The sequence below is a fragment of the Scyliorhinus canicula genome, chromosome 9 (genome assembly GCF_902713615.1).
Source record: "Scyliorhinus canicula chromosome 9, sScyCan1.1, whole genome shotgun sequence".
Taxonomy (NCBI): domain Eukaryota; kingdom Metazoa; phylum Chordata; class Chondrichthyes; order Carcharhiniformes; family Scyliorhinidae; genus Scyliorhinus; species Scyliorhinus canicula.
This window is the reverse complement of record NC_052154.1, coordinates 46,294,473-46,312,573: the sequence shown is the minus strand read 5'-3', so window position 1 is coordinate 46,312,573 and position 18,101 is coordinate 46,294,473. Positions and strand designations below refer to the sequence as shown.

General features: G+C 52.4%; 1 protein-coding gene across 3 annotated transcripts in view; it reads right to left on the bottom strand.

The window, feature by feature from the left end:
- Positions 1 to 868: 868 nt before the first annotated feature.
- Positions 869 to 18,101, bottom strand: part of gpt2 (glutamic pyruvate transaminase (alanine aminotransferase) 2) — a 93,003-nt gene continuing 75,770 nt past the window's right edge. For all 3 annotated transcript variants that reach the window (XM_038806643.1, XM_038806645.1, XM_038806646.1), the window contains exon 11: positions 869 to 1,059. In XM_038806643.1, the coding sequence (XP_038662571.1) occupies positions 900 to 1,059 (160 nt within the window). In that variant the 3' untranslated portion in view covers positions 869 to 899. The remainder of the gene's footprint in view (positions 1,060 to 18,101) is intronic.

The following is an 18,101-nucleotide window of genomic DNA, read 5'->3' as shown; positions in this document are numbered from 1 at the left end:
GGAGGAGAAAGCCTTCAACTCCCCTAGTAGCTGTCGATGCTGCCCAACGTATAGCACCAGATGCTGCACCTTGGCCAGGATGGGTCGGTTTGGCCGCCGCAGGTGGATTTGCAGGTTCGGTCCGCAGTGGAAGATGGCTCAACGCATCGGCATGTGCAATATGGGTTCTTGGGTGGCGCTCGAATGAGTAAGCAGCCAATAACAAGACCCAGTGCTGAATCCTCACAGATGCAATTGGCGCGATAACCTTGTCTTCGTGGAAGACACCCAGCAATGGCCTGTGATCATTGACGATAAAGAAATGGTGGCCATAGACATACTGATAAAACTTTTACACCAAATACCACCAGCAGATCTTCCTTTTCTCTTTGGACAAATATTCAGTATTGGGGAGGCAAAGGCGATCGGATGTTCACAGCCATCGCTCATCTGATGAGACAGGACTTTCCCAATCCCATACGGCAAAGCATCACACGTGATGCATATTGGTTTGAAGGGTCAAAATGTGTCAGCATCTCCAAAGAGGATAACCGTTTCTCCTTCAACACCTCATTCTGGGCCTTGCTTGGTGACCGGGTGTAGACCTTCCCAGTCCACCCGATACCCCAAATATACTATTTCCTTCGTGTGAAACATGCAGCTCGCGTGGCACAGGCAGACCCCATACTTGAGGCAGTGTTGAAAAACGTTTCAACGGTGCCTTGAGTTTTTGCAACTGTGCTTACTCTGTGTTCCCTGTGACCAGTACATCTTCCAAGTAAACTGTAATGTGTAATCCATGCAGAATATTTCCCATGACGTTCTGGAAAATTGCACACACTGAAGATACTCCGAATGGGAGCTGGGAGAACTCATAGAGTACCTTGTATGTATTGATTACGAAGTACTACCGTGATGATTCATCGAGCTCCAGCTGTAGATAAGCGTTGCTCATGTCCAATTTTGTAAATGTACAACCATCGGCCAATGTTGCATACAAATCCTCGACGTGTGGTAAAGGATAACGGGACTTCCGCTGACGGGGGTGTGCTGAACAGTCGCACGTCATGTGGCTCTCCTCTGAAAGACAAAATAATAGGCACTTTTAGCCATAATTAGCCCATAAGAAACAGACTAAAACATCCACTCATCCTCAACAAGACTAAAAGAAACAAAAATGCCAGGAAGCAACAGTTTAAGAGGCCGCAGAGACAACAGAAACTGCGGCCGGGACAGGAGACAGGAGCGGCAAGCGAGCGGGAGGAGTCCCTGGTCACTCCCGAGAGAGGGAGACCAGCAACCTGAAAAGCAATTCCCCCCCCAGCTAGGGGACGGATGGAAGATGTTCCTCACCAAGGAACTGAAGGAGATGAAGATAGAAGTAAAGGCGGCAGTCAACGTGGCAGTGACAGAGGCGCTGGCCACCATGCAGGTGGCCCTCAACAAAATAAAAAGCAGCTGGAGGACTAGGGGGAGCATGATAAAGGAGCTGGAGAAAGCCACAATGGATCAGAGTGACCGAATTGCCGCCCTGGAGGCCGAAATTAAGAGATTGGCGGTGACCCAGGAGTCCTGAAAGGGAAGGTGGAGGACCAGGAAAACTGGTTGAGACTCCAAAATATCAGAATAGTGGGCCTGCCTGAGGAAATCGAGGGCAGGGACCCAACCAACCATGTGGCCCAGATGCTGGGTAACCTAGTGGGGAGTGACAGCTTCCCCAAGCCGCCGGAGATTGACAGGGCTCACAGGTCGCTCTGCCCGAATCCCAAGGCAGGGGAGCAGCCAAGAACGGTCATTGTTAGGTTGCACAAGAACCAGGACCGGGAAAGGATCATTCGCTAGGCCAGACAAACAAAGGCCTGCAGCTGGGAAGGACACAAAATCAGAGTCTACCAGGACATTGGGGCAGACCTGGCAAAGCACCGGGCAGAATTTAACGGTGTGAGGTCGGCCCTGCAGGAACAATATAAAATTTAGGCTACAAACTCAACCTGAACAAGAGTGAAGTCTTCTCTGTGAACCTGAAAGGGGGAGAGGCAGAGCCGGGGAGATTACCATTCAAACTAGCCCAAAGCAAATTCCGCTACCTGGAGGTCCAAATAGCCCACGACTGGACATGGATCCACAAGTGGAACCTGACCAGCCTGGTGGAGGAAGTTAAAAATGACCTGCCGAGATGGGACTCTCTCCTGCTCTCCCTAGCGGGCAGGGTGAGGCAGGATGAGGAGGTATTAACCCTGCTTCGGGGCAACCGCCCACAGACCCGCCTCTAACCCTCCCCCTAGCTCGTCTTCCCACTTGCCCTTAAGCTCCTCCACCGGAGTTTCCTCCGCATCCAAAAGTTCCTGGTAAATATCCAATACCTTCCCCTCTCCCACACAGGCACTGGAGACTACTCCGCTGTATCCTCCATGGCGGCAGCAGCGGGAAGGCTGGAACCTGCCTTCTCAAGACGTCACGCACCTGCAAATACCGAAACTCATTTCCTGCTGGCAATTCAAATTTATCCTCCAAGGCTTTCAAGCTGGAGAAGCTCCCATCTATAAATAGATCCCCCATCCTCCTAATTCCTGCCCTTTGCCATCTCTGGAACCCACCATCAAGCCTACCTGATACAAACTGATGATTATTATAAATCGGGGTGCAAACCAATGCTCCCTCCACTCTCATATCTCCTCCACTGCCCCCAGATTCTCAGAGCTGCCACCACCACCAGACTTGTGGAGTATCAGGCCGGCGAGAATGGAAGAGGTGCCGTTATCAGTGCTCCCAAACTTGTGACTTTGCATGACGCCGCCTCCATCTGCTCCCACACCGATCTCTCCCCCACTACCCACTTCCTATCATGGCTATATTAGCTGCCCAGTAGTAATTGCAAAAGTTCGGCAGCGCCAACTCACCCTCCCCCCGACTGCGCTCCAGCAACACTTTCTTCACTCGCGGGGTTTTACCCGACACAAAGCCTGAGATAACCTTATTCACCCGCTTGAAAAAGGCCTTAGGGATGAAAATGGGGAGGCACTGAAAGACAAACAGAAATCTTGGGAGGTTGTTCCCTCCCCGCCAGTGATAGCGGGAGCATGTCCCATCTCTTAAAGTCCCTTTTCATTTGTTCTACAAGCCAGGGTAGGTTTAACTTGTGCAGTGCCTCCCATTCCCGGGCCACCTAGATTCCCAAATACCGAAAGCTCCTTCCTAACATTCAAAATTTCATCTCTCCCAGTCTCTTCTCCTGTCCTCTTGCCTGGATCGCGAACATCTTGCTTTTCCCCATGTTCAATTTATACCCCAAAAAAATCACCAAATTCCCAGAGGATCCGCATAACTTCGCCCGTCCCCTCCAATGAGTCTGAAATATACAAGAGCAGGCCATCTGCGTAAAGCGAGACCCGGTGTTCCAGCCTCCCCCCCCCCCCCCCCCCCCTCCGAACCAGCCCTTTCCAGTTCCTAGAGGCTCTTAACGCCATGGCCAATGGCTCTATGGCCAGAGCAAACAGTAGCGGGAAGAGGGGGCATCCTTGCATTGTTCCTCAGTGTAGTTTAAAATACTCCAACCTCAGCCAGTCCGTACGCACACTTGCTACTGGTGCCTGATAGAACAACCGCACCCAGTCAATAAAATAAAGCCCTCACCAAACCCAAACCTTCCCAGCGCCCCCCACAGGTAATTCCACTCCACCCGATCAAAAGCCTTCTCTGCATCCATCGCTACAACCACCTCCATCTCCCCTCCTTCTAAGGGCATCATAATAACATTTAAAAGCCTTCGAACATTGGCCTTGAGTTGCCTGCCCTTTACAAATCCCGTCTGGTCTTCCCCTATCACTCCCGGGACACAGTCCTGTATCGTTGAGCCCAGTATCTTAGCCAGCAGTTTGGCATCCACATTCAGTAGAGAAATTGGCCTGTATGACCTGCACTGCCCCGGATCCTTCTCCTGCTTCAGGATCAATGAAATCGAGGCCTGTGACATTGTTGGGGGGAGGGCTCCCTTCTCTCTTGCTTCATTAAATGTCCTCACCAGCAGTGGGCTCAATATCTCTGAAAGCTTCTCATAGAATTCCACCGGGTAGCCGTCCGGGCCAGAGCCTTGCCCTCCAGCCCCTCAATTATTTCCACAATTTCAATTGGGGCTCCCAGCCCTTCCACCAGATACTCATCCGCTGGGTCCAGGACCGTGATCCCACCTCTACTCTTTACTCTCCCTAACTCCCTGACCGCCTCACTTTGTCTGAGCTGGTGCGCTAACATTCTACTTGCCTTTTCCCCATACTCATAGATGGCCCCCTTGCCTTTCTCAGCTGTTCCACCGCTTTCCCTGTAGTCAACAGCCCAAATTCCGCCTGTAACCTCCACCTCTCCCTCAGTAGCCTCCGAGTATCTCCTATCCACCTGGAGTATCTCCTCAACTAACCTATCCCTCTCAGTCGGTTCCGCCTTTTCTCTGTGGGCCCGTATCAAGATTAATTCCCCTCTGACCACTGCCTTCAAAGCTTCCCAAACCGTTGCTGCAGAGACCTCCCCCATATCATTTGTTTCCAGGCAGTTTTGGATGGACTTGTTAACCCGCCCACAGATCACTTTGTCCACTTACAAACCCACATCCAGCCTCCATAGCGGGCATTGTCCCCTCTCCAAACTAACCCGTAGATCTACCCAAAGCGGGGCATGATCCGACACTGCGATTGCCGAGTACTCAGTATCCACCACCCCCGGTATTAGAGCCCTGCTCAGAACAAAAAAGTTGATGTGAGAGTAAACCTTGTGGACATGGGAGAAAAAAGAAAACTTCTTCACCCTTGGCCGTGCAAACCTTCATGGGTCTACTCCCCCCATCTGTTTCATAAACCCCTTCAATTCCTTTGCCGCAACTGGCACCATCCCTGTCCTGGATTTTGACTGGTCCAATTCCGGATCAATGACTGTATTAAAATCTCCCCCCATGATCAAGTTATGTGACTCTAAGTCTGGGATCTTACCTAACACCCGCCTCATAAATTCCACATATCCCAATTCAGAGCATATATGTTCACGAGTACCACCCGCACCCCCTCCAGCTTCCCACTCACCATTATGTACCTACCCACCAGGTCTGACACAATTCTCCCTGCCTCGAATGCCACTCGTTTATTGATGAAGATTGCTACCCCCCTGGTCTTTGAGTGCAGCCCTGGAATACTTAGCCAACCCACCCCTTTCTCAATCTCGTCTGGTCTATAACCCTTAGGTGTGTCTCTTGCAGCATTGCCACGTCTGCCTTCAGCCCCTTCAAATGCGCAAACATGCGAGCCCTCTTGACCGACCCATTCAACCCTCTAACGTTCCATGTAATCAGCCTGGTCGGAGGGCTTCCCGCACCAACCTCCCCTTCTCCCCCCCCCCCCCCCCCCCCCCCCCCCCCCGCCGCCCCCCTCCCCCCCCCGGACTAGCCATCACCCTTTTAGGCCAGCCTCCAGCTCATGCCCCCGGCCTCTTCGAGCCCTCCCTCGGGCATTCGCCGTCCCCGACCTCACATTTCTCCCCTAGTAACAGTTCCTCCCGTCAGCAAAGCAGCCCCCCCCCCCCCCCCCACCTCCCTCCCTGCCTAGAAATCCAACCCCCCATCTCAAAATGATTTTTTAAACAAAGTATCCTGTTGCCCCCTTATGTTTGGGACATTCTTTCTTAGCCAGGATATTATGAGAGGCTAAGAAAGGTTTGATGAGCAGCCTTTGCTCTTCTCTGTCTCATCGTAAGGGGTATGCGCCAGAGGATTGTGGGTTTATGGTTCTATCCTGGTCCTTTTCATCCTAAGCCCCTCTACCCATGGTAGTTTTAATTGTTAATCCTGCATCGGTTAGTTTGTTGGGAGGCTCTCACCGCAATGACTCTAATCCAAACCTATTGTATGAACATTTGCTGGTGCCTCTGCAAAAATATGTGGAATAATGATCATTCTGTACTGTGCCTGAGTTTGGGGTTTTGTTGTGTTTTATGACATATGTACAATATCCTTTTAGAACTGATGCTCTCGTGAATTTTTTGTGTAATTTTTTATTTATGTTATTGTGGGTCTAAAGAATCCGTGATTGGCTCCTGCAAGGGTACAAGCAGGTCTGATATCTGAGAGGAGGACGTTACAGTGTGTTTTGGTGCCTCTGGTGTTCTGGGTCTGAGTGTCATATGTTTTGGTGCTGTCCAGGACAAGGCGCAAAGCTCTGATCCTGAATTCTTGTGGCTTTTGTATGTAATCGCCGCGTGGGAATGTGTGCACCATTTTATCATGTTTTCATGGCTTTGGGCAGCACGGTGGTGCAGTGGTTAGCACTGCTGCCTCACAGTGCCGCGGTCCCAGGTTCGTTCCCGGCTCTGGGTCACTGTTCGTGTGGAGTTTGCACATTCTCCCCGTGTTTGCATGGGTTTCGCCCCCACAACCCAAAAAGATGTGCGCTAAATTGCCCTTTAATTGAAAAAAATGAATTGGGTACTCAAAATTTATTTAAAAAAAATATTTTCATGGCCTTAACCGCCTCTCCCTTGTCATATAGAGCCACCAAGTAGACTTTGGTGATTGTACTGGGTCAACTGTCTTGGTTCTTCTGTCCTCCTCTGTATCTATGTGTATCGAGACATTTTTGCAGTGCTGTACCATTCCTGTGGTTTTGTTGCGTTATTTATTAAAATGGAAAAACGTCAAAAATATATACAATTCATTATTTGTAAAAAGTAGACAGTAAATGTACATAATAAATGTGAAATAAAAATAGCTACTATTTAATGTTTCATGTTAAGTGTGACAGCTGTTTGTACAGCCATGCTCTCTGCTTCGGGACACTTTATTTTTAAGCAGTGACTGAGTCTTGCTGACTCTGGAGGTAGCCGTTGTAGTATCCAGCTGTAATTTTCCTTCACTTTAAGACGGACTGAATATAAATATTTTCAAACGTACTGTGAATTAAATTCAAAGCTGCTAAGAGGGGGAAAGGTAAACTGGAAGTATAAGAGAAAGATTTGCCTATATGCCCATTATTCCAGTAATACCTCCTGCCACTGTTCCATAATTATCTGCCATATTTACAATGCCAATTCACCTGCCATTTAACAATAGCGTCTGTTTCATTCAAATAGCAGATATGAGATATTGTAGTATGATATCTTATAAAATGAATCACTGTTACGAACCCTGCTGATGGTAACTGCAAGGGTATCCCAAAACCCAGAGAAGGGTAACTTGGAACATCAGTCCTTAGTGGTGTATATTTACAATTTGGTATAATGTGACAAAAGATATGCTAATCAGGGAGGTATGAAAATGAAATGAAAATCGCTTATTGTCACAAGTAGGCTTCAATGAAGTTACTGTGAAAAGCCCCTAGTCGCCACATTCCGGCGCCTGTCCGTGGAGGCTGGTACGGGAATAGTCCTGGTATAGGTATAGTCCTGTTTCTTTGTGATCAATTAATAAAGAATATTATTAATTTAGCAGAAAAACACACAGTAAGAAGGACTATAATACACAACAACAATAAACTTAACTACACCGATGGCTATACACACACAGTATTATATGAAGTTACACTTCAGTTCCCAACTACCTATGTTTCCTGAACTCTGAGATGCCTCTTATTCCCAAACAACATCCAATATTATATAACGCTAATCCAGAAGATAATTACCATGCACAGGTTATTTGTCCATGTTTGGCAAAACTCTCTTCAGTTTCAGCAAAGGTGTATTTTCTTGGTTCGTGTTTTCAGTTTTAAACAGCCTCCCTCTTTAGCAATGCCTTGTTTTCAGGGGAGATTGTTTTCTGCAGTTGGGTTGGCTATGATGGTAGCTGCAGCTACTCTGCACCTTTCTCCAGTTATTGTGCTAAGGATATATCATTCTTGCTCTTTGGACTATGCTTTTTAGCGCATAAGTGCCAATTCCTTTATCTTTCCACTTTAAAGTTACCTTTTCAATATCCCATTGTTTCCCACTAGTCACATAGGTAAACACTTGCTTTTCTCACTGGTTTGCCGATTCACATATCAAAACCTGCTTCAGACACCTGCCCTTTTTCATTTTATCGCAATTTTAATCTTAACTTTCTCCAATTCATTAACACCTTCCCTCTTTTTTTCAAGTGAAATGTCATAATTTGAAGACAATTTAATTTCCCAACTATTTCTCAACAGTTCTACCTTATTTAACATTACAAAGATTTAGAAGCATGCATTAACATAAAGTATACTCTGAAGTATTTACACACAAGGGCCGGGATTCTCCCCTACCCGGGTCCCGGCGTAGCGGAGAGGCGCCAACCACTCCAGCGTCTGGCCTCCCCAAAGGTGCGGAATTCTCCGCACCTTTAGGAGCTAGGCCCGCGCTGGAGTGGTTGGCGCCACGCCGACTGGCGCCAAAACCGGCGCCAACGGCCTTTGACGCCGGCCGGCCGGCGTCGGGGCTGGCCAAAAAGCCTTCGCCGGTTCGCGCATGTACAGGTACGTCAGCGGCCGCTGACGTCACCACCGGCGCATGCGCGGTAGGGGAGGTCTCTTCCGCCTCCGCCATGGTGGAGGCCATGGCGACGGCAGAAGAAAAAGAGTGCCCCCACGGCACTGGCCCGCCCGCCGATCAGTGGGCCCCGATCGCGGGCCAGGCCACTGTGGGGGCACCCCCCCGGGGTCCGATCGCCCCGCGTCCCCCCCAGGACCCCGGGGGCCCGCTCACGCTGCCAATCACGCCAGCTCCAGAGGTGCTCCAATTCCTGCCGGCGGGAGAGGCCTGTCAGCGGCGGGACTTCGGCCCATCGTGGGCTGGAGAATCGCCGAGGGGGGCATGCCGATCGGTGCGGCATGATTCCCGCTCCCGCCAATTCCTGGGTGGCGGAGAATTCCGGCCACGGCGGGGGCGGGATTTTTGCCGGCCCCGGGCGATTCTCCGACCCTGCGGAGAATTCCGCCCAAGGTTCCCAATAATCTCTTTTACATTTGTGACAATGCCACATTAATGATTCTCAAATTCATAGAATCATAGAATTTACGGTGCAGAAGGAGGCCATTCAGGCCATCGAGTCTGCACCGGCTCCTGGAAAGAGCACCCTACTTAAGCCCACGCCTCCACCCTATCCCCGCAACCCAGTAACCCCACCCTACCTTTTTATACACTAAGGGCAATTTAACATGGTCAATGCACTAACCTGCCCATCTTTGGATTGTGGGAGGAAACCAGAGCACCCAGAGGAAACCCACGCAGAGATGGAGAGAATGTGCAGATTCTGCACAGACCATGACCCAAGCCGGGATTCGAACCTGGGACCCTGGAGCTGTGAAGCAACTGTGCTAAGCACTGTGCTACCATGCTGTACATAAATTAAATGTTTGTAGTAACAAACTCCATCGCAATTGCCTGAGGCGTAATTCTCCGACCCCCCGGGGCGTCGGAGAATCGCTCGGGGCCGGCATCAAACCCGCCCCGCCGTATCCCGAATTCTCTGGCCCCCAAGATTCGGCAGGGGTGGGAATCGCACCGCGCAGGTTGGCGGGCCCCCTGCGGCGATTCTCCGGCCCGCGATGGGTCGAGGTCCCGCCGCTGACAGGCCTTTCCCGGGGTCCTGGGTGGGGGGGGGGGGGGGGGGGGGGGGGGGGGGGGGGGGGGCGCGGGCCAGTCTGACCCCGGGGGATGCCTCCACGATCGGTACCCACCAATCGACGGCTGGGCCTTCACCATGGCGGGGACGGAAGAGACCCCTCCCCTGCGCATGCGCCGGTATGACGTCAGCAGCCGCTGGCGCTCCGGCGCATGCGCGGACTTACGCCGTCTGCCGAAGTCCTTTTGGCCCCAGCTGGCGTGGCGCCAAAGGGCATTCATGCCAGGTGGCGGAGTGGAAACCACTCCGGCTTGAGCTAGCCCCTCAATGTGAGGGCTTGGCCCCTAAAGTTGCGGAGAGTTCACGCCACTCCGACACGCCTCGACCACCCGCCCCGCCGGGTAGGGGAGAATCCCGGCCTGGTGTTTCAATTTTGAAATCTCCCCAGAGGTTCTAAGGGATTACGATCTGCATATATGATTGTTTCTGCTGATTTACTGGCAACATAACTCTCAAACTGTTGTTATGCCGATATCAAACTTAGAGTCTCTTCTTCAATCGTGGAATACTTCTGTTGATGAGGATTTAATTTACTTGCAAAATGCCACAGGCCTTTCAATTCCAAGTTCATCTTCCTGCAACAACACAGTCCCTATACCAATGTCAAAAGCATCCACAGCCAGTTTAAACCATTTGTTATAATTTGGTGCAGGATAGTGGAGCAGAATGTGGATCCTTTGGCGGCGATATTTGGGGTTTCAGAGAAGGCGGAGTTCATGGAGAGGAGGAAGGCCGATGTCTTGGCCTTCGCCTCTCTGATCGCAGGGCGGCAGATTTTACTGGCGTGGCGGTCGGCATTGCCATCGGGGGTAGCGGCATGGTTGGGTGACCTATACGATTTCCTGCGGTTAGAGAAGATAAAGTATAAGTTAAGGGGCTCTGCAAAGGGGTTTGAGAAAAGGTGAGGGATGTTTGTGACCGTGTTTGAGGAGCTGTGCATGTGTTTCCAAGTGCTGTAGCAAACGGGAATTACCGTGTGTTTTCTGGCGCTCGGCCCTGCGAGGCCGGCAAAGCTATTCAACGTCAATTGGTCCACTTAACGAGGCCTCGCGGGCTTCCCACCCCGAATGTTGGCTCACCAACTGATTCGCAGGGACCACGAGCACTTAAGCTGCACTTGCTCAGCCAACCCCAGCCAGCTCACAACAATGGCGCCGAGGAGACCGGCCCCAAGATTCGGGAATGCTGACCTGGGGAGGTTCCTGGACGAGGTGGAGGCTGGGAGGGATGCCCTGTTTCCTCAAGGGTCCCGAAGATGAGTCGACAGATGAGCCGAGGCCCTGGGGCCTCAGAGGATGCCCACCAGGGGCAAAGAAGGCACAGGACAAGGTAAGCAGCAGGCTGCCTCCACCCCAGATGTGCAGCCTAGGGAAACACTGAGACGTAGTGGTAGAGCTAGGAGGGCCAGGCATGTTGCTCATCACTGAGGACACCGGGGTATGGTGGAGGGGTTAGTAGGGGGTGGGGAGGGGCTGGGTGGGGCTGCACTATTGGGAATGGGGTATTGTACAGCACATTAAAAAAGCTCTTTGCACAAACATTATGATGCTTCTGTCACTTTCTTCCGCAATGCTGGCTGGCCCCCGGACCCTTTGCCTGTTTCTCTAGGCCGTGGTTCTGTCCTGGGAGTTAAGTCCCATCTCCTGGGTGTACGGATGTTGGCTGCTGCGTGTGTGGTGTTGACTCCCACACAGTGTCCAGTCATCAAGGTTCGATCGGAATGCTAGACATTGGCCCGCCTACCCACGGAAACCCACTTGACATGTGTGAAGTGCTCACTTAGCCACGGTTGCTTAGTCTCTATCAGCAATAGCCTTCAGCGGCGTAGCCAGACACCTCAGCAGTTGGTGCGGGATATGGATGATCGGTGGGGCAAACGGACAGGGACAGCGGTTGCCCCTGGAATGGGGTGGGGATCCAAGGGTTGGCATGGTGATACCATGAGCGATTGCCCCCCCAAGTTGCCCCCCCCTACCTTTCATGGTGCCCTCCTCTGCGGGTAGTGCCCCAGCCCCGCTGAGCACTGGGGGGGGGGGGGGGGGGGGGGGGGGCAAGCCCAGCCCAGCCCAGCCCAGCGTCCCTGGTCTCTTTGCCAGTGAACAAGGATGGCTACTCATCTCCTTGGCTCGCTACAGAAGCTCTTCTATCAAGTTCACGTTTTTCAAAAGGAGTACTAATCGGCGCCAGCGTGAGCACTTCCTGGGGAGGCCGCTGAATGGTGGGAGGCCATTGGATAATGGGTGGCTCTCGTTAATGGTATGAAAATGGGGCTTAAGTGGTGATAATTGGTTTCTCACCACACAACGGCGAGATCCCGATTTTGCCCATGGGAGCGGGCTGGTTGCATTGCTACCTGGCGCACGGCACGGATCTCATTTTTGGCCCCTCTCGCTATTCACCCGCATCGTTTCACTTGAGTGAGCGCGTAACGAGACCAGAAGATAGCGCCTAAATTCTCTTTTCTTGTTGCAGGTTCTGGAAAATTCCAAATGGCTGTGTTTTCACATCTCGTGGAGCCATTTGATCATGTCCCACAGTATGTCCTAAATATGAAATTTGAATTTTAGCAAATCTGCTTTTTGTCAAACTCATGACTAGATTTGCTTCTTTTAAGCATTCAAACAAGTTATTTTAGGTGTTCTGCTAACTATCGCATGATTCCACTACCAAACACATCTTCCCCTCACTCCCCGTCAGCATTTCACAGGGACTGTTCCCTCTGGGATACCTTGGTCCGCTTTTCCATCCTCAACGCCTCACCCTCTTCCCATGGCACCGTCCCACGCAATCACAGAACATGTAACACCTGCCCCTTTACCTCCTCCCTGCTCATCATCTCAGGCCCTAAACACTCTTCAAGTGAGGCAGCGCTTCACGTGTACCTCCTTCAATGTGGTCTATTGCATTCATTGCTCCCAGTGCAGTCTACTCTACATTGGAGAGACTAAACGCACACTGGGTGACCACTTTGCAGAACACCTCCAGTCCGTCCGCATGCAGGACCCATAACTTCCTGTCGCTTGCCATTTCAACACCCCGTCCACATGTCTGTCCTTGGCCTGCTGCAATATTCCAGTCAAGCCCAGTGCAAACTGGAGTAACAGCACCTCATCTTCCGATTAGGCAAGTTACAGCCTTCCGGATTTAACACTGAGTTCAACAACTTCAGACTATGAACTCTCTCCTCCACTTTCACCCCAATTTTGTTTCGATCAAGTTATTTTTATTTATTTCATTGATCTGTTTTCCCTCACCGTTGTTCTCCCCCCCCCCCCCCCCCCCCCCCCCCCCCCCCCCCCACACCACTTGGGCCACAACTGTCCTAGTTGCCATTTAACACACTGTTCAACTTTGTTCTGCATTCACATATTTTAATCTCTTTATGTGCCACTATCAACGCCCTTCTTAGCCTTAATCACCCCAATTTAGTGAGATTGTCCAGTATTTTCTGGTTTTGTTATTAATCTGAATGCTGATGTGGTGTGTGGTGAATGTAATATATGAATGTATATATACTAATTCACACTGTTATTGTAAGCGCAGTAGCGCCATCCTACCACTAGGGGAGTAGCGCTGGGAGCACTTAGGAACTTGTACTGGGCTCCACCCTTGGTTCCGCCCACGACTCCTCCCCCTAGTGCAGCTGTATTCGTATCCGTGTCCAGAGTCAGCCTGGGTCACTACGAGTTCATCGACAGGTAACAGGCTGGCTCTGAAGTAAGTCGATTAAAGCCTAGATTCACATCGGAAACACGTGTCTGGTGAATTGATGGTTCCATCAATTTAATCGACTTAAGAACAGTAAGATCGATTATGGAATCGGCCCTCAAGCCTGGACGCCTGGAACTCAACCCGCAGGATGCAGAGGCTAAAGAAATCTTCTCCCATTGGATCCGGTGCTTCAAGGCCTACCTGGCCGAAGCAAGCACAGCCGAAACTACAGAGGATCAGAAGCTGAGTCTAGTGCACGCGAGGGTGAGCCATAGAATCTCAACGCAACTAAACTCGGCCAGTTCATATACTGCGGCGCTAGCAGTTCTCGAAAAAATGTATGTAAGGCCAATTAATGAAGTTTACGCTCGCCATGTGTTTATGACTCGCCGTCAGCAGCCTACGGAATCACTCGCCGAATTCCTAAGAGAACGTAACAATTCCTAAGAGAACTATGTCCAATGACTGTAATTACCAAGCGGTTACCGTGGCTGAACACAGGGAATTGGCGGTATGCGATGTTTTTGTAGCGGGCCTCAGGTCTAACTATGTGTGCCAACGACTGCTGGAAAAGGGGGCCCAGGACTTAGAAACGACTGTGGAAGCTGCGACCACGATGGAGGTCTCCTTCCGCAGCCTTAACTCATTCCCCGCGGACCCCGCGACCCCATCATGGGCCCCCGACCAGCAACTCCCCCAGGCCTGTGCTACGCGGCCGCCCAGCCACCATGCTGCCCCAGCCAGACACTATGCTGCCCCAGCAAGCCACTATGCTGCTCCAGCCTGCCATTTCTGCGGCCAGAACCAACACCCGCGGCAGCACTGCCCGGCCCGCAAAGCGACCTGCAGCAGCTGTGGGCGAAAAGGGCATGACGCAAGAGTGTGCCTCGCAAAAAGGTCCCAGCTTCCAACTCCCCAGCGACTTGAAGTAATCGCTCCCCTCACTCGCAGGCCCGCGGGGCCCGAAACGCTGCGGCCTATGCCCCGACTCCGCCCCCTCCAGCCACGTGCGATTCATGGGGGCTGCCATCTTGGAAAATCTCCACCACAAGGCCGGCCACATGCGACTCATGGGGGCCGCCATCTTGGGCGCCATCTTCTTCGCCGCCCGCCACGTGCAATCCACGGGCCCGATCAGCATCTCCGCGCTCGGACAATTCAGCGGAGGAATTCAAACAAGACTACGAACTCAGAGGGCAGTCAACACGGGGCCACTCCAGCACAGCTGATCGAGCCGCCGACTACCCGTAACTCAGCGCAGTCACCCTAGACCAATCCCGACCGAAGAACCTACGAAACTCGATGGCAGAGGTCCATATCAACGGGTACAAAACGCCATGCCTCTTCGACTCCGGGAGCACGGAGAGCTTCATACACCCAGACCTGGTAAGACGCTGTTCGCTCCCCATTTTCCCCGCACAGCAAACTATCGCACTCGCTTCAGGCTCCCACTCGGTCCAGATCCAGGGGCACACCGCCGCGACACTCACAATCCGAGGCACTAGTTACTCGAAGTTTAAACTCTACGTTTTGCCCGAACTCTGCGCGCCACTCTTATTAGGCCTAGACTTCCAGTGTAACCTCAAGAGCCTCACCCTCAGCTTCGGAGGGCCCCTGCCCCCACTCACGATCTGCAGCCTCGCCACACTGCGATTCCCCCCCTCTTCTCTTAGCCAATCTCACAAAGGACTGTAAACCCGTAGCCACTCATAGCAGGCGGTATAGCCTGCAGGATAGGGTATTTATAAGATCAGAGGTCCGAAGGCTTCTCAGTGAGGGGATTATAGAGGCCAGCAATAGTCCCTGGAGAGCTCAGGTGGTGGTCGTTAAGACCGGGGAAAAATTCCGTATGGTGGTCGACTACAGTCAGACTATAAATAGATTCATGCTCCTCGACACGTACCCCCTCCCCAGGATTGCAGACATGGTAAATCAGATCACCCAGTATCGGCTCTTCTCCACGGTGGATCTGAAGTCTGCATACACCAGCTCCCAATCCGCCCGGAGGACCGCCACTATACGGCATTCGAGGCCGATGGCTGCCTCTACCATTTCCTCCGGGTCCCTTTCGGCATCACTAATGGGGTCTCGGTGTTCCAACGAGCAATGGACCGAATGGTGGACCAGTACGGGCTGCGGGCCACGTTTCCGTACTTGGACAATGTCACCATCTGCAGCTATGACCAGCAGGACCACAACGCCAACCTCCACCGTTTTCTCCAGACGGCATAGAAACTCAACCTCGCGTACAACAAGGAGAAATGCGTTTTCCGCTCATCCAGACTAGCCATCCTCGGCGATGTCGTGGAAAACGGAGTCCTGGGCCCGACCCGGACCGTATGCGCCCCCTCTTAGAACTCCCCCCCCCCCCCCCCCCCCCCCCCCCCCCCCCCCCCCCCCCCCCCCCCCCCCCCCCCCCCCCCTCATTGCCCCAAGGCCCTCAAACGGTGCTTGGGATTTTTTTCTTACTACGCCCAGTGGGTCCCTCAATATGCGGACAAAGCCCGCCCACTCTTTAGGATCACACGATTTACCCTGTCAGCCGAGGCACGCCAGGCCTTCGACGGCATCAAGGAGGACATCGCCAAAAGGCCAGGGCGGTGGATGAATCCACCCCATTTCAGGTAGAGAGCGACGCCTCAGAGGTAGCTCTTGCAGTCACGTTAAATCAGGCAGGGAGACCAGTTGCATTTTTCTCCCGTACCCTCTCCGCTTCAGAACTCTGACACTCTTCAGTCGAGAAAGAAGCACAAGCCATTGTGGAGGCTATCCGTCACTGGAGGCACTACCTCGCAGGTAGGAGGTTCACCCTCATCACCGACCAAAGATCGGTTGCCTTCATGTTCGACAACTCGCAAAGGGGCAAAATAAAAAGCGATAAAATTCTGAGGTGGAGGATCGAACTCTCCACCTACAATTACGATATCAAATATCGACCCGGGAAGCTCAACGAGCCTCCGGATGCCCTATCTGATTAAAAAGTATCCACAATGACCTCTGCCACCCGGGGGTCACCCGGCTCGCCCACCACATCAAGGCCCGAAACCTGCCTTTCTCCAACGAGGAGGTAAAAGCGGTCACCAGGGACTGCCCGATCTGTGCGGAGTGCAAACCGTACTTCTATAGACCAGACAGGGCCCACCTGGCCAAGGCTTCTAGGCCCTTTGAACGCCTCGCGATTGATTTCAAAGGGCTACTCTCCTCAACTAACAAGAACGTTTACTTCTTAAACATCGTAGACAAGTTCTCCCGTTTCCCATTCGCTATCCCATGCCCCGACATGACCTCCCACACAGTCATTAGGGCCCTGCATAGCATCTTCACCCTGTTTGGTTTCCCCAGCTACGTACACAGCGACCGGTGTTCGTCCTTCATGAGCGATGAGCTGCGTCAGTACCTGCTCGAAAAGGGCATTGCCTCGTGCAGGACTACCAGCTACAACCCCAGGGGGAACGGGCAGGTGGAAAGGGAGAACGCAACGGTCTGGAAGACCGTCCTACTGACCCTCCGGTCTAGAAAGCTCCAAGTCTCCCAGTGGCAGGAAGTCCTCCCAGACGCGTTCCACGCTATTAGGTCCCTCTTGTGTACGGCGACCAACCAGACCCCTCACGAGAGGCTCTTCACTTTTTCCAGGGGCACTACCACGGAGGTCTCACTTCTGGCATGGCTGAGGACGCCGGGCCCCGTACTCCTGAGGAAACACGTCAGGGGGCACAAAACCGAGCCCCTTATTGAGAAGGTGCGCCTGCTCCACTGCAACCCCCAGTACGCATTCATCGAGTTCCCTGACGGCCGTCAGGACACTATCCCTCCGGGATCTGGCACCCACCGGATCCAGCGCCCCCTCTACCCGCATAGAAGGATCTCTCACCCTACACCCCATGCTGCCGCCCCCTTGCGCTCCAGAGCCCACGAGCTCGCTCCACCAGTCCCGTGCACCCGCGCCGGCCAGCCCCCAGTCCCCGGTCGAACCAGGAGAGTATGAAGCTCGAATACAACCCTCCCTGGAGTCCGCCATCGTACCCCAACACACTACACCCATCCAGCCACCGCAAGAGGCTGCAACCCCGGTGCTCCGCAGGTCTCAGCGGACAATCCGACCGTCGGACAGACTGACGTTATAGACTAGACCACCACCCCCGCTGGACTTTTTTGCAGGGGGTGAATGTGGTGAATGTAATATATGAATGTATATATACTAATTCACACTGTTATTGTAAGCGCAGTAGCGCCATCCTGCCACTAGGGGGAGTAGCGCTGGGAGCACTTAGGGACTTGTACTGTGCTCCACCCTTGGTTCCGCCCACGACTCCTCCCCCTAGTGCAGCTGTATAAGTATCCGTGTCCAGAGTCAGCCTGGGTCACTATGAGTTCATCGACAGGTAGCAGGCTGGCTCTGAAGTAAGTCGATTAAAGCCTAGATTCACATCGGAAACACGTGTCTGGTGAATTGATGGTTCCATCATGGTGTTTTTACAGGAGGCTCATTTGCGGGTCAGAGATCAAGGTTGCGGAAAGCATGGGTGGGACAAGTTTTTCATTTGTTTTTTGGTGGTAGGCACCGGCGCGCTGCAATTTTAATCAATAAAAGGATTCAATTTTCTGCTGCCAAGATCTTGGTGGAACCCAATGGTAGACATGGTTTGTGGGTTTCTGGCGGGCACCTCGGTAGTGAATGCAGAGAGAAAGCTAGTCGCAGCAGGCAGCTTTCCTGGAGATTGTGCAGATAATGGACCCGAGTGGCAGTCAGGTTTCTGCCCCAATTAAGGTCAATGCGGCTTTTGAAACATTTTTTTCA